The following is a 15296-nucleotide window of genomic DNA, read 5'->3' as shown; positions in this document are numbered from 1 at the left end:
TGAGGACCCTGGCTTAGTGAGTGGCAGAGCTGAGTGTCAGACTAGTTCTTCTGGTTCCAGATTTTTCCTTTCACTGTATTATACTAGAAATCTACAGCCCTTAACTGAGATCTGTCCAATCTGAAGTTGTTTTTTTAAGATTTTTTAAATTTATTTGACAGACAGGGAGCACAAGTAGGTAGAGAGGCAGGCAGAGGGGATGGGGGAGAAGTAGGCTCCCTGCTGAGCAGACAACCCGATGCAGGGCTCGATCCCAGGACCCTGAGATCATGACCTGAGCCAAAGGAAGTGGCTTTAACCCACTGAACCACCCAGACGCCCCTGAAGATTTTTTTTAATACAATATTTTATGCAATTGGTTTGAATTGAAATTGGTAGAGCCCCATTGTTCATTCACATACATTTATCAAACATTTGCTTTGTGTCAGGCACTGTGCTGGCAGATCTAGGAGGTGTCTAACTTAGAGTAAGCAATAGACAGATAAATGAATAATTAGCACTCTGTATCAGTAGTTATCTCTAATAGAGGTGGTACCAATTTGGGAAACCCCAAAGCTTTTTCTGGTTGCAGATCGCCTGGATGGCTCAGCGGGTGAAGCCTCTGCCTTCAACTCAGGTCATGATCTCAGGGTCCTGGGATCAAACCCCGAATCGGGCTCTCTTCTCAGTGGGGAGCCTGCTTCCTGCTCTCTCTCTCTGTACTTGTGATCTTTCTCTCTGTCAAATAAATAGATAAAATCGTAAAAAAAAAAAAGAAAAGGACTGAAGTTTAAACCAAAAAATGTTTCTTTTTCATTTGTTTCAGAATTTTGAGCAATACTTAAACTTTATTACTCTAAAACGATTATGTGATATTTCCAGTTCTGAAAAACGTCCCTGAAGGATATTTTGTTCTTTTAGGATACTGATTTCCACAACTTCAGATGGCTAAATTGAGTCTGTTTGAGTTGTATAGTTCTAAGTCTGGCTATCAGATCTATCAGCCTACGCACATTTATGAGGTGTTCTTCAGGTTCCTGACCGTGTGCTGAGTAAGGCACCTGGAAGCTGGGACCAAGGACGGAGACACACAAACAGCTCACTGAGATGTGTTAAGCACATTGGCTTGGGAGTTGGGAAGCTTTGCCTCTGACTGGCTCTGATCAAATGACCTAACTACTCTTAACCCTTAATCTAACACCCCAGGGGATGCTAACAATGGTATGGTAGTACTTAACCGCAGAGGTAGGTTATGAAGATTAAATGAGATAATTCATGTAAAGAATGCTGTGTGTTAGCTGACATTATTCATGGTAATAATAAATATTAAAAATGGCTCCTGATTTTAAAACTTTTGGTGAAAATCTGATTTTGCCTGAATCAAATTAAGTGGATCCCATTCTGGATTTTTTCGTACACAGTTCTGATGTTGCACCTACTATGCCTTCAAAGAATGATGGCCATTCAGAAAGGGAAGTTGTGACTCATTCATTAAGCAAATTAACCAAGTACCTGCTGATTACATAGCTCTGTGGGGAATATAAAAAAGTATGACTTTTTAATATTTTGTGGGATCTTTGTGTACTTTGTGAGATCTGACAGTGAGGGTGAGATTAATATTTTTCAAGCACTTAAGTCTGCTGGCACTGTGCTAGTGCCTTATTGTTTTATTTCTTTAATTCTTATAAACTGTCCTGGGAGAAAGGTAATAGCCCGTTTTACACATAGGAGTAAAATAAAGGCTCAGAAAATAATGTCTAAAGTTACCAAGTAAGTGGCAGAGCTGAGATTTGAACCCAAAGCCATCAAATTCCTCTGCTATGCTAGTTTTGTTTTTGTGTTTTGTTCTTTAAAGATTTTATTTATTTTAGAAAGAGAGTGTGAGCACGTGAGCTCTGGCACAAGCAGGGGGGAGGTGCCCCATAAAGAACATTTTAAGACCATGATAGAAGGGATAATAAAAGGCAGCTCTCGGATGACCCGTGAAAGTTTGTACCATTGATCATCCAGATCTTGCTTTACCTTTTCTTATGAAACCTGGTAAGCTTGAAGGAAAAGCTCTAAAGGGGGTGCCTGAGTGGCTTAGTCAGTTAAGCATCTGCCTTCAGCTAGGGTCGTGATCCCAGGGTCCTGGGATCAAGTCCCGCATGGGGCTCCTTGCTCAGCGGGGAGTCTTCTCCCTCTCCCTCTACCCCTCCCCTCCCCCTGGCTCATTCTCTCTCTCACTCTTTCTTTCAAATAAATAAAATCTTTAAAAAAGGGGCACCTGGGTGGCTCAGGGGGTTAAGCCTCTGCCTTCAACTCAGGTCATGATCTCAGGGTCCTGGGATCTAACCCCACATCGGGCTCTCTGCTTAGTGGGGAGCCTGCTTCCTGCTCTCTCTCTCTCTATTTGTGATCTCTCTCTCTCTCTGTCAAATAAATAAAATCTTTAAAAAAAAAAAAAAAAGGGAAAGGATTGAAGTTTAAGCCAAAACAAACAAAAACCCTTTCTATGCAGAAGTAACCGAAGACAACGTGAAAAAGTAGGAATAGCTGATCCCAGAGTCCCCACTCAAATATGAAGGGCACAAGGAATCTAAGGCCTTTCTTCTGCCTCAGTCCCAGCCCTTGCTGCCTTACACACCCATATGTGCCCTGGGCTCCAGCCACCCTGAACCCGGCACAGTGCATTGTCCACTTCTGTGTTCTGTGTCTCCCCAGCATGCGTTGAAGTCATGCCCTCTATGCGTATTTCCGTCAGCACTCAGCAAGCTAGGCTCCCTTGTTTACCTGTCTGTGTCCCCCTTTAGACTGAAACCCTTTATCTCTGTATCCTGAATGCTTGGCATATAAGATCTTTAGTAAATCTTTGAAGATGGTATGTCTGGGTGGTTCATCCAGTTAAGCATCTGCCTGCCTTTGGATCAGGTCATGATCTCAGGGTCCTAGTTGGGCTCCCTGCTCAGCGGGGAACCTGCTTCTCCCTCTCCCTGTGCTCCTCCCTACAGCTTGTGCTTTCACTTCTATCTCAAATAAATAAATAAAATCTTAAAAAAAAAATCTTTGAAGATAAGTGAGTGGTTAGTTGAGCAGATAGAGAGGTTAAAGGATGCCATAGAAAAGGAGCAGTGCTGCCCCCAAAGAAAAGAGGCCAATCTCAGCTTCCTCTGTTCTTTGGGACTTGGAAGGTCATTCATGCCCATGGTCCTGTATTTGAGGGCCAGACCTCTCTTTAGGGACCTACCTAAACAACATTCAGACTCTAAAATTTTATTTTTATTTTTATTTTTTTTTTCAGACTCTAAAATTTTAGAGCCTGTTTCTGTGTGTTCCAAGTTCCAATCAACTTACTTAGATTTCTTCCTACTCCAGTCTTCTGTGAGTGTGATGTAGACATTTTCAGAATGTAGTTCTCATCTCTGCCTACATGTGGTCCAGCAGCAGCCTAATGAGCAGCACAGATAGGCTCAGGCAAGCTACAGTTCCTGGCAGAAAGCTTCCACGTGAGGGCACGTGAACAAGTATGTGCCCACAGGAACAAGAACTCTTCTGGGTATCCTCTGGGATCGTGCTAGTCATTTATCACCCAAATTTATAATCGTCATCACTAGGATTAACTTAGACACCTCAGCATACGCTGGTCCAGGAATTCTTAGAGTTTAAAGGCACTGAGAAGGCAGATTTTGAATACCTGCAGTTCTCTAGAACCTGAGAACTGAATACAAGAATGCTACGAAGAGATTTCTTCATGAGGTCACGTTCCCCGGTGTTTCCTGAAGGGATATGCAACTTTTGTGTTCTCCTCCTTGCTCAGTTCCTGTGAGGTAGACCAAGCCAGCTCTGGGAAGGTAATAGGAGTGAGGATGCTGGGTCAGCCAATATCAGCTTCCAGGCTCTGCATTCCTAAGGGATCATTAAGTATTGCAAATCTGCTTTAGTCTCAGTACCACTTGTGCCAACCTGGACATCTCAAATTTAGGAATGTTTTTTGAAACTAAGTATGAATTTGTTTCTTTAAGGATCAGTTCTGTCTTAGATGGACCAGAAGTGCTGACTGGTCTGAGATCTCAGCTGACTTGTCTGTCTCCCATCCCCCAAGTTTATCTGACTTCTTTGTACTGTAGCTGGGGTTTGTACATTTGTACATTTTGAAGGACAGGCCCAGAGGTCGCTGTCCCTCCCTAACTCTGTGTTGTGTCATACTGCTTTGTGCTTTTGGTAGAGTTTAGGAGCTGGGTTTCCAAAACTTCATCAAAGAATTATCTAATGTGAAAGGTAGGGGCACTTATTTGAAAATACAGATTCTTGGGTCACCTGGGTGGCTCAGTGGATTAAAGCCTCTGCCTTCGGCTCAGGTCATGATCCCAGGGTCCTGGGATCGAGCCCCGCATCGGGCTCTCTGCTCAGCAGGGAGCCTGTTTCCTCCTCTCCCTCTGCCTGCCTCTCTGCCTACTTGTAATCTCTGTCTGTCAGATAAATAAATAAATAATCTTAAAAAAAAAGAAAAGAAAATACAGATTCTTGGGCACTGTCCAGATCCAAATCCTATTTAAATCACTGAGTGGGAGGCGCCTGGGTGGCTCAGTGGGTTAAGGCCTCTGCCTTCAGCTCAGGTCATGATTCCAGGGTCTTGGGATCAAGCCCTGCATCGGGCTCTTTGCTCAGCAGGGAGCCTGCCTCCTCCTCTCTCTCTGCCTGCCTCTCTGCCTACTTGTGATCTCGGTCTGTCAAATAAATAAATAAAATCTTGGAAAAATAATCACTGAGGGGTCTAGGAGCCAGATTTCTGAAAGGGTGCTTTGTTTAGGAAAAACAGGCAAGTTTGATGGAGCCCCTGGATAAGAATTCTTATAATTATCCATGTGTCTTCTTTAGCTCTTATTCCAGATTCCAGAGCCTCAGCTTGGCTGTGGTCTTTGTGACTTCCCTCCACACACACAGCTGGTAGCCCCAAGCCTTAAATGTAGTTGGTGCTAGACATATATTGATTGAATGCATGAATGCATGCGTCACACTCACTTCAAAGAACACAAAAGTTATAGCATTGCACAATAAACTTGAAGGAAAACAAAGACCAGGTATTTAATTTTGTAAAACTACATGTTAAAGCATAACATGTAAAAGTGAAAAGAGTGCCAGTGTTGTGTTGGAACGTCTGAATTTGGCGCTGAATGGTGGCCTGGCCTTGGGCAGGTCCTCCAACCTCCCTGGCGTGATAGCCTGATCTATAAAGTGGAGTGACAATCATAGTGGAAATAGATGTGAATGTGCTTGAAAAGCAGAAAGTAGATTCAGATCAGGAGTGAAGAATTGTCCTGAGCAGGATTGCTGTGTGGTCAGGTTGAAGTTCATAGTCTCTACCAGGACCAGGAGAAAGTTTTAGTAGGACAGCAGCTTAGGCATGCTCAGGACCTGCTTCCCTTTATTCTGTGCACTTCCTAAGCCAACCAGGGTTCTCTGGCCTCTAGCCACTGTCCCACTTCTGGGTACAGGAGGATGTGGTCACATTCTCTTGTTCTGCCAGTGTTTAGTAGCTAGCCCCCAGGGAAGATTGCTCATCTCTGCCATGCTGCCTTGGTGTGGTGAGGTTCCTTTACATGAGGGTAGGGAGGAGGTGAGGAGAAAAGGCTCCACGGATAGGTGCACAGCTCTAGGGCCCATGATGTGTTGCAAAGAGAAGTTTGTGAGCAGCTGGCCTGTTAATCAAAACCAGTCACACATGCCCATACCCACTCACTTCGCAAATATTTGAGTGCCTACTAGGAGGAGGCTTTAGAGCCTGAGTAGGACCACGTGGTGAGTCTACTAAGAATTAGAATGAGAGTTAATGTGGTCTGCTTTGAGTTGAAATGTGCAGGCCTGGGCGCCTGGGTGGCTCAGTGGGTTAAAGCCTCTGTCTTCAGCTCAGGTCATGATCCCAGGGTCCTGGGATCGAGTCCCACATCGGGCTCTCTGCCCAGCTGTGAGCCTGCTTCCCTTCCTCTCTCTCTGCCTACCTATGATCTCTGTCTTGTCAAATTAAATAAAATCTTAAAAAAAAAAAAAAAAAGAAATGTGCAGGCCTGTCCAGTGTCTAACCTGCTGCAAGCCTGCTGCTATCTGCAAACTGACCTGTCCTGTTACTGTCCCCTGACCATTTCCACCCTAACACCTGCCTTGATCCTGACTGTTCCCTTAAGCCTTCTGTCCCTTAGGAGTATGAGCCGTGCAGAGCCTTGTTGGGTCCAGGGAGTAGGGGGATAATGAACCAGGGTAAGGAGTGTCTATGTACATCTGCCCAGTAGCAGTGGCCCCCTCCTACCTTGGTGGACCCTCTGGTGTCACTGAGGGTCTTGGTGACCCTCTGGGTCACTGTATTATCTCATAGGGCCACCTTTGCAGCCCTGTAGAAGGCATGACACCCTCACTTTTCAGGTGAGAAAAGAGATTGTAGTCATCAAGGTATTTACTCAGAGTAGTAGAGTCAGGATTTGTGGAAAACTGGAACACTGAGAAGTGTTTTTGTTTTTATTTTTTACTTATTTTTTTTTTAAGATTTCATTTATTGGAGAGAAAGAGTGTGCACACAGCTGTACATGCGCACCTGAAGTGGGTAGGGGCAAAGGGAGAGGTAGAAGCAGGTGCCCTGCTGAGCAGAGAGCCTGTGGCAGCTCAGGGCTCCATTCCAGGACTCTAGGGTCATGACCTGAGCCGAAGGCAGATGCTTAGCTGACTAAGCCATGCAGGCGCACCAGAGGTTGTTTTTTTTTTTGTTTTGTTTTTTGTTTTTCTTTCAAATGCACGATTGCTCTTGTTTTTGTCTGATTTCAGAATAATACATGTAAAAATGTCAGTTTTGTAAATGCGGAGGACTAAGAAAATATGTCACTACCTCTAACCCCCCACCAATACAGATAGTCACTATTAACAGTTTTAAAACAGGTGTGTTTCAGCAGGGATGTCCACTATCACCACTGCTATTCAACATAGTACTAGAAGTCCTAGCCTCAGCAATCAGACAACAGAGAGAAGTAAAAGGCATCAGAATCGGCAAAGAAGTCATCAAACTCTCGCTCTTTGCAGATGATATGATGCTTTATGTGGAAAACCCAAAAGACTCCACTCCAAAACTGCTAGAACTCATACAGGAATTCAGTAAGTGTCAAGATATAAACACACAGAAATCAGTTGCATTTCTATACACTAACAACAAGAGAGAAAAAAGAGAAATTGAGTCAATCTCATTTACGATTGCACCCCAAACCATAAGATACCTAGGAACAAACCTAACCAAGGAGGCAAAGAATCTGTACTCAGAAAACTATAAAGTACTCATGAAGGAAATTGAGGAAGACACAAAGAAATGGAAAAACGTTCCATGCTTATGGATTGGAAGAACAAATATTGTGAAAATGTCTATGCTACCTAAAGCAATCTCCACATTTAATGCAATCCCCATCAAAACACCATCAATTTTTTTTAAAGAAATGGAACAAATAATCCTAAAATTTATATGGAACCAGAAAAGACCCCGAATAGCCAGAGGAATGTTGAAAAAGAAACCCAAAGTTAGTGGCATCACAATTCCAGACTTCAAGGTATATTACAGAAGCTGTAGTCATTAAGACAGTGTGGTACTGGCACAAAAACAGACACATATATCAATGGAACAGAATAGAGAGCCCAGAAATAGACCCTCCACTCTATGGTCAACTAATCTTCGACAAAGCAGGAAAGAATGTCCAATGGAAGAAAGACAGTCTCTTCAACAAATGGTGTTGGGAAAATTGGACAGCCTCATGCGGAAGAATGAAACCGGACTATTTCCTTACACCACACACAAAAATAGACTCAAAATGGATGAAAGACCTCAGCATGAGACAGTAATCCATCAAAATCCTTGAGGAGAGCACAGGCAGCAACCTCTTCACCCTCAGCCGCAACAGCTTCTTCCTAGAAACATCGGCAAAGGCAAGGGAAGCAAGGGCAAAAATGAACTATTGGGACTTCATCAAGATCAAAAGCTGTTGCACAGCAAAGGAAACAGTCAACAAAACAAGACTACTGACAGAATGGAAGAAGATATTTGCAAATGACCTATCAGATAAAGGACTAGTATCCAAAATCTATAAAGAACTTATCAAACTCAACACCCAAAGAACAAATAATTCAATCAAGAAATGGGCAGAGGACATGAACAGACATGTCTGCAAAGAAGACATCCAGATGGCCAGCAGACATGTGAAAAAGTGCTCCACATTACTCGGCATCAGGGAAATACAAATCAAAACCACAATGAGATACCACCTCACACCAGTCAGAATGGCTAAAATTAACAAGCCAGGAAACAACAGATGCTGGTGAGGATGCGGAGAAAGGGGAACCCTCCTATACTGTTGGTGGGAATGCAAGCTGGTGTAGCCACTCTGGAAAACAGCATGGAGATTCCTCAAAAAGTTGAAAATAGAGCTACCCTACGACCCAGCAATCGCACTACTGGGTATTTACCCTAAAGATACAAATGTAGTGATCTGAAGGGGCACATGCACCCGAATGTTTATAGCAGCAATGTCTACAATAGCCAAACTATGGAAAGAACCTAGATGTCCATCAACAGATGAGTGGATAAAGAAGATGTGGTATATATACACGATGGAATACTATGCAGCCATCAAAACAAATGAAATATTGAATTTGCAACGATGTGGATGGAACTAGAGGGTATTATGCTGAGTGAAGTAAGTCAATCAGAGAAAGACAATTATGATCTCTCTGATATGAGGAATTTGAGAGGCAGAGTGGGGAGTTTGGGGGTTAGGGAAGGAAAAAATGAAACAAGATGGGATCGGGAGGAAGACATACCATAAGAAACTCTTAATCTCACGAAACAAACTGAGGGTTGCTACAGGGAAGAGGTGTGTGGAGAGGGTGGTTGGGTTATGGACATTTGGGAGGGTATGTGTTATGGTGAGTGCTGTGAAGTGTGTAAGCCTAACGATTCACAGATCTGTACCCCTGGGACCAATAATACATTATATGTTAATAAAAATAATAATTAAAATGGGCACCTGGGTGGCTCAGTGGGTTGAGCCTCTGCCTTCGGCTTGGGTCATGGTCTCGGGGTCCTGGGATCAGGCCCCACGTCAGGCTCTCCGCTCAGCGGGGAGCCTGCTTCCCCCCCCTCTCTGCCTGCCTCTCTGCTTACTTATGATAGCTCTCTCTCTGTCAAATAAATAAATAATCTTTAAAAAAATAATAATTTAAAAACAAAGAAAAGAAAAAAAAACAGGTGTGTTTTTCCACATTTTAAAAAGACATTTTCTAATATTTATATTTCATTATTGTAACTAATGTAATGTTATACATACATTTTACAGTTTTTTTTAAACATTCTTATAAAAGTAATAGCCTGCTTGTCATAAAACATTACAACAGGATGAGAATATAAAATTCGAAGTTCCGGGGCTCCTCTGCCTTCGGCTCAGGTCATGATCCCAAGGTCCTGGGATCAAGCCCTGCATCGGGCTCTCTCCTTGGCGGGGAGGCTGCTGCTTCCTCTCTCTCTGTCTGCCTCTCTGCCTACTTGTGATCTCTCTCTGTTGAAAAAATAAATAAAATCTTTAAAAAAAAAAATTGAAGTTCTGCATTCCCTAATCCCAGAAATAATTGTCAATAGTTTAGTGTGTGCCTTCTAGACGTTTTCTTTGCCTGTGTGTGTGTATGTATATATGTGTATATTCTTTTATATATTTTGTATTTTACCCAAATAAGTTTAGACACATACTTTTATGCACCCTCACCTGTTTTTTTTAATTCCTTTTATTGTGGAAATGTACAAGCACATGTGTATACAGAAAATAAGCTAATGGGATAAACCCCTATTCATCATCTAGTTCCAACAACCTCCACCTTCCCTGTTCTTAGTCTTTTCTCTCCATTTTCACTTCTCCCCCTGGAGTATTTTAAAACAAGTCCCAAACATCATTCCTTCATAAATATTTAAGTATATATTTCTTGGAGTGCCTGGTGGCTCAGTTGGTTAACCGTTTGCCTTTGGCTCAGGTCATGATGCTGGGGTCCTGGGATCGAGCCCTGCATTGGGCTCCCTGCTAAGTAGGGAGCCTGCTTCTCCCTCCCCCTCTGCCCCTCCTTCCTGCTTGTGCTTTCTCTCTCTCTCAAATAAATAAATAAAATCTTTTTTAAAAAATATTTCTAGCAGGTGAGTATTTTTTAGATTATGCAATACCATTGTCATACTCAATAAAATTAATAGTAATTCCTCAAGATCAACTAATACCCAGACTAAATCTAATTTTAACAGTCATCTCACAAGTGTCTTTTTACAGGTGGTTGTTTTGAACCTGGTTCTGGTGAGATCCACACACTTTCAGTGGTCGGTATGTCTCAAGTCTCAATTTAGAACTCCACATCCCACTATTTAGTTTTTAAGAACTTGGATTATTTGCCTTTAAAAGATCCCGCATTCTGGAGATTGTCTTCTGGAGTTGTTAAACACGTCCTTCTATGCCCCGTATTTTCTGTAAATGGGTAATTTATTTTGGAGACATCATTAGAGTCCATGGTTTTTTTGTGTGTGTTTTTTTTTTAAGATTTTATTTATTTATTTGACAGAAATCACAAGTAGGCAGAGAGGCAGGCAGAGAGAGAGAGGGGGAAGGAGGCCCCCTACTGAGCAGAGAGCCCAATGTGGAGCTTGATCCCAGGACCCTGAGATCATGACCTGAGCCGAAGGCAGAGGCCTTAACCCACTGAGCACCCAGGCACTCCTAGAGTCCATGGTTTAAGAGGGCTTTATTGTTGGTGATATGTACTTCCTATTGCATCACATCAGGAGACTATCATTAAGATTGATCAGTGAACCTGACTTTATGATTGTCTTTCCACTTCTGTATACACGGTCCTTAATGTTAAAGGTTTTATTTATTTATTTATTTGAGAGCGAGAGCGAGAGAGAGATAGATCATGGGCAGCAGGGAAAGGTAGAGGGAGAAGCAGATTCCATACTGAGCAGGGAGCCTGATGAAGGACTTGATCCTGGGACTCTGGGATCATGACCTGAGCTGAAGACAGATGATTAACTGACTGGGCCACCCAGGTATCCACACAGTCCTTAATTTTAAAAGATAAACATATTTTAAAGAAGCTCACACAGGTCAGGTACTTGAGCTGGAATGACATGTGAAGGCCATAACATGGCCATCAGAAGCAGCCTCTATCCTAAGAAGAAGAGAACAGTTGTATGTGGAGAGGAAGAAGCACTGGGTCAGGGGGAAGGTCTTGGAGCTGAGGCCAGTGAGGCACTGGTGCTGCCAGCAGCCAGCTGCCCTTCAGGGACATTATGTAAAATGATGTAACTGAGTGAAAAAGTGGCAGTGAGCCGGTCTCCTCTCCCTGCCCAAGTCACAGAGCTGCTGTGGTGGTGAGGGATGCTCATGAGTCCAGAGTTCTGAGTTGGTGGTGTGTAGGAAGGCTTGTTGGTCTGAGAAGACTGGCTTTTTGGTCCTTCACTTCTTCAAACTTTGGAAGCTGAAATCAGAGCGGTCTTCTGGTGAGTGTGGTGAGTCCCACACTTACGGTAGGGGCTGCCTACTTTGGAAAGAGCGGAAGAGATGACCTGGAGTAGCACAATATCAGAGCTAGAAGGAGACAACTAGGAGACAGTTTACGGATGAGGAAACTGTGGCCCCCAGAGGAGAAGGGAGGTTCTTAAAACATCTGCCAAGCTGGAGGCTCAGCTGAAGCCAGCATCCAAGCTGGTGGTTCTCTGGCTGTGATAACCAGCCAGCAGTTCCCGCTTAGAATTTCTAAGATGGTGGGGGTGGCCCGACCAAGCTCTTCACAGATTCTTAATCTGCACCCAGAATTTCTGGGTGTCCCTGGTGTTGGTCTTGTCTACATTCTTGTTCAGTTCCTGGCAGGTTCTTTGATTTGGAGGCAGTATTGAGCAGCGGTCTGTTTCTCTCAGCATTTGATGGCCAGCTTGATCTGTGGCGGTGCAGTAGTTTGAATACAGACTGGGTGTCATGAGTTCCCTGTCTCAGCTCCATGTTAGTCAGTTAGAGGAGAGGTCTTGGGCTGCAGTTTCCTGAAGAAACTGGACCAGATCAAGTTTGCCTAAAGCATTATATGAATGTGCCACATGATTTCTGTGTGAGGATAAACAGCTTTTCTGTCATTATGTATTTGTATTTATTTTTCACTTACGGTAACTAATAACTGGTTTTTTATGTATAGCAGTGACATAAGCCTTCTGGTCTAAGCAGATTCACCCGCCAGTATAGAGGCAGTCCAAAGTTAGAGGACAGTCTGTGAACATTTAGTTTTATTGAGCGCATATTATCTGGGTTGGTTATCCTGGGAGAATGTAAAGACATGTGAGAAAGGGTCTCAGTTCCTTTGGAGAGCCATCTGCATGGAGGATGTTCTGTTTTTGTGCAGTATGTTTTGCGTGGTACTTTCTAGGCTATTCATGAAAGTTTTTGAGTCATTGTTCTCTGGGTAGTGCCCCATGAGTATCAGCCTCTGCAGCCTCTGCAGAGTCTGTGTAGAGGTTCAGTCATCTGAACTTCTGGAGTTGAGAGAAGATTAGGGTATTGCCATGGAAGCTGGGGAGAGTGGTCTGCAGAAATGGATAATCAAGGCCTCTCTGCCTTTCAGGATTTTCCTGGGGAGAATCTTCAGTCAGTTTGCTGACAGCCAAGGATGGCGAGCAAGGGGCCCTCGGCCTCTGCCTCCCCTGAGAACTCCAGTGCAGGGGGGCCCAGCGGTAGCAGCAATGGTGCTGGCGAGAGTGGAGGGCAGGACAGCACCTTCGAGTGCAACATCTGCCTGGACACAGCCAAGGACGCTGTCATCAGCCTGTGTGGCCACCTCTTCTGGTCAGTACCCCTGCCACCACCCCCAGAAGACACATGGCCGTGCTTAGAAAGCCTGTGGCTTGGGCAGCTTTGGAACAGGAAGTTTCCCACCCACTTTGGGTCTCCTGATACGATCAGATCCAAGAAGCAGAAGCCCTGGGTTCTTATCCCAGTTCTGCTGCTGATAAGCTGAGTGATCTTGGGCAAATCCTGTCCCCGCTCTGGACTCTGTACCCCGACCTCTAACGTGAAAATACTTACCAGTTAGTGAGCAATTACGTGTACCACTTGCTGTGCTGAGTGAAGAGGAAGTATTATGTACAGTGGTTAGACTGTGGTACAGTGTTCAGCAAGGACAGTGGAGCCAGACTTCCTTGTTCTGAATCCTGACTCTGCCACTTCCGTCCTGGATGACCTTGGGCAAGGTGTTTACATACACTCTTTCATTTTACAGGGTTGTTTGTGAGCAATCAAATGACTCAAAATATGTAAAAAGCTTAGAAGAGCACATAGCACACACTGCATACTGTGTGTTAGCAATGATCCTAATACTTGTTGCTATATTTTATATATATCAAAATGAAGTGGGAGGGTTAGTTTCATTCTGGCCTCCATCATAGGAGTCCCTCATGGATCTGAGTTTCTGGGTAAATGTTACGATTTTATTCTTCTCCCTTAATTTTGAGCTGGACCTTGAAGGTGAATTGGGCTAAGTGGAGGGGTAAGAGTGGCAGATAAAGAGTATGTGCCCCCCTAGAGACATTTTCTAGGGATAGACATACGCACTTTTGGGTATGAGACTTCAAGACCCTGAGACTGCTGTGTACTTCAGATAGCGCCTTGGAATGGGGGACTGGGAAGTGTTAGGGAACAAGAGTGGTTAAGAGAGGGCTGGGCCAGATTATCAAACCCAGATTTGATTGAGTAGGACATAAAGCTGTGGGATATTTTTGAGCAGGGAAGTGGTGTGAAGAAAGGGTGATTTAAGTATTATTTAAGGTAGTTTAAGATAAAGAGATAACTTTATTGAATTAACAGAATGGGGCATATTTTGTTCTGGCAGCTCTTGCCCTAGTCATTAAGTTTTATGCGGAAACCGTTGTTTCTTAGAAATTGAAGATTCTCTGGGGCAGTATAAAACCAGGACTTGAAACAAGTGACAAAATTAAGAATAAATCAAGGTACCATTAGAAAGAACAGACTCTAAAATGAAACAGATGCTTCCTGTCAGAGTGGTTTATCCCTGGGCAAATCTGCAATCCTCTTTCTACCTCAGTATCCTCTTCTGTAAAATGGAGTTAATTACACTTTGTCTTAGGTTAATATGACCCTCCAGTGACATTAACAAATGGGAAGCTAATCAGCCATGTCCTGGCACTCAATAGTTGCTTAATAAATTGAAGCGATCACCATCTTTGTTATAATTTTGAACTTTCCACTAAAGGAAAGTCACCTCCACTTCTCCCCCATAGACTTCAAGGGAAGTTGCCAGTGGAGGAGATCTCTGATTTTGGGTGCATTGGGCTCAGTTTGGAATGACATTGCAAGGTTAATGTAGGAGTCAGATGTCAGGTGTGTCTGTTAAATCCAGGGAGATTGCATGTCTGGATTGTGGGGCTAAACTGTGGGTCAAGAACTGGGAAAGGAATTAACCTCTGAGTCCAACAAATTTTACTCAGCTAAAGGAGTTGTGTTTTATGAGGGACAGAAACCGTGTCCACATTTTCCACTGTCCTGGCACACAGGAGGTGTGCAGTGGATATCTGTTAGTTGGATGAATAAACCAAGAGAGTAAAAATGAAAAATCTAGAGTTAGAGTAATTTTTCCTTCAATTCTGTAAATGTCACTTTTTGCACCCAATGCTGGGTGATAGAAGGGACAATAAGCTGAAAGTCAGGAGACTTACTTTTTAGTCCTGGTGCCACAGGCAAGTTGTTTCTTGTTTCTGAATTCGGTTTCCTCATTTGAAAAATGAGAGACTGGGCAGCTGTTCATTGTAGTACAACTCATTAAACTGTGAAGGTAGCCCTTTCTGCCAAGCATCATCCCAGTTTTCATTATTTAAAGATTTTTTTAATAGTAAACTTGAACTTTTAAACAACTTCCTGCCAGCAGAGCACTCAAGGTTGAGGACAGCCTGAAGATTCTCTCTCTCTTTTTTTTTTTTAGCCTGAAGATTCTCTTAAACCAGATCTAGAGTCACACATTTTGAGTCTTAGGTTAGGAACCCACTGAAATGGAATCTAAAATATGGTGTGTTTGTGTGTGTGTGTGCGTGCGTGTGTGCGTGTGCTGTGTGTATGAGAACGCCTCATGAATTTTTCTGCATAGAGGGTCTTTAGCCTATATTGGATTCCTTCAGAGGTCACAATCCCTCAGAGGTTGACTTGTAGAGAAGCTGAGTCTGGAATGGTCTGGGACCTGGGGGTCCTTTACAAGTAAGATCCCAGAGGTAGAGACTGGGGTCTTGTCTCTAT

General features: G+C 43.5%; 1 protein-coding gene across 2 annotated transcripts in view; it reads left to right on the top strand.

Annotated features, from left to right (window-relative positions):
- Nucleotides 1–15296, top strand: part of RNF185 (ring finger protein 185) — a 39819-nt gene that overhangs the window by 13903 nt on the left and 10620 nt on the right. Inside the window, exons 2-3 of one of the 2 annotated variants that reach the window (XM_080822049.1) lie at nucleotides 10287–10337; nucleotides 12619–12839. In XM_080822049.1, the coding sequence (XP_080678175.1) occupies nucleotides 12664–12839 (176 nt within the window). In that variant the 5' untranslated portion in view covers nucleotides 10287–10337; nucleotides 12619–12663. The remainder of the gene's footprint in view (nucleotides 1–10286; nucleotides 10338–12618; nucleotides 12840–15296) is intronic. The other variant, XM_080822050.1, reaches the window with a different exon arrangement.

This window comes from Martes martes (genome assembly GCF_963455335.1).
Source record: "Martes martes genome assembly, chromosome: 13".
Taxonomy (NCBI): domain Eukaryota; kingdom Metazoa; phylum Chordata; class Mammalia; order Carnivora; family Mustelidae; genus Martes; species Martes martes.
This window is presented reverse-complemented; position numbering and strand designations above follow the sequence as displayed.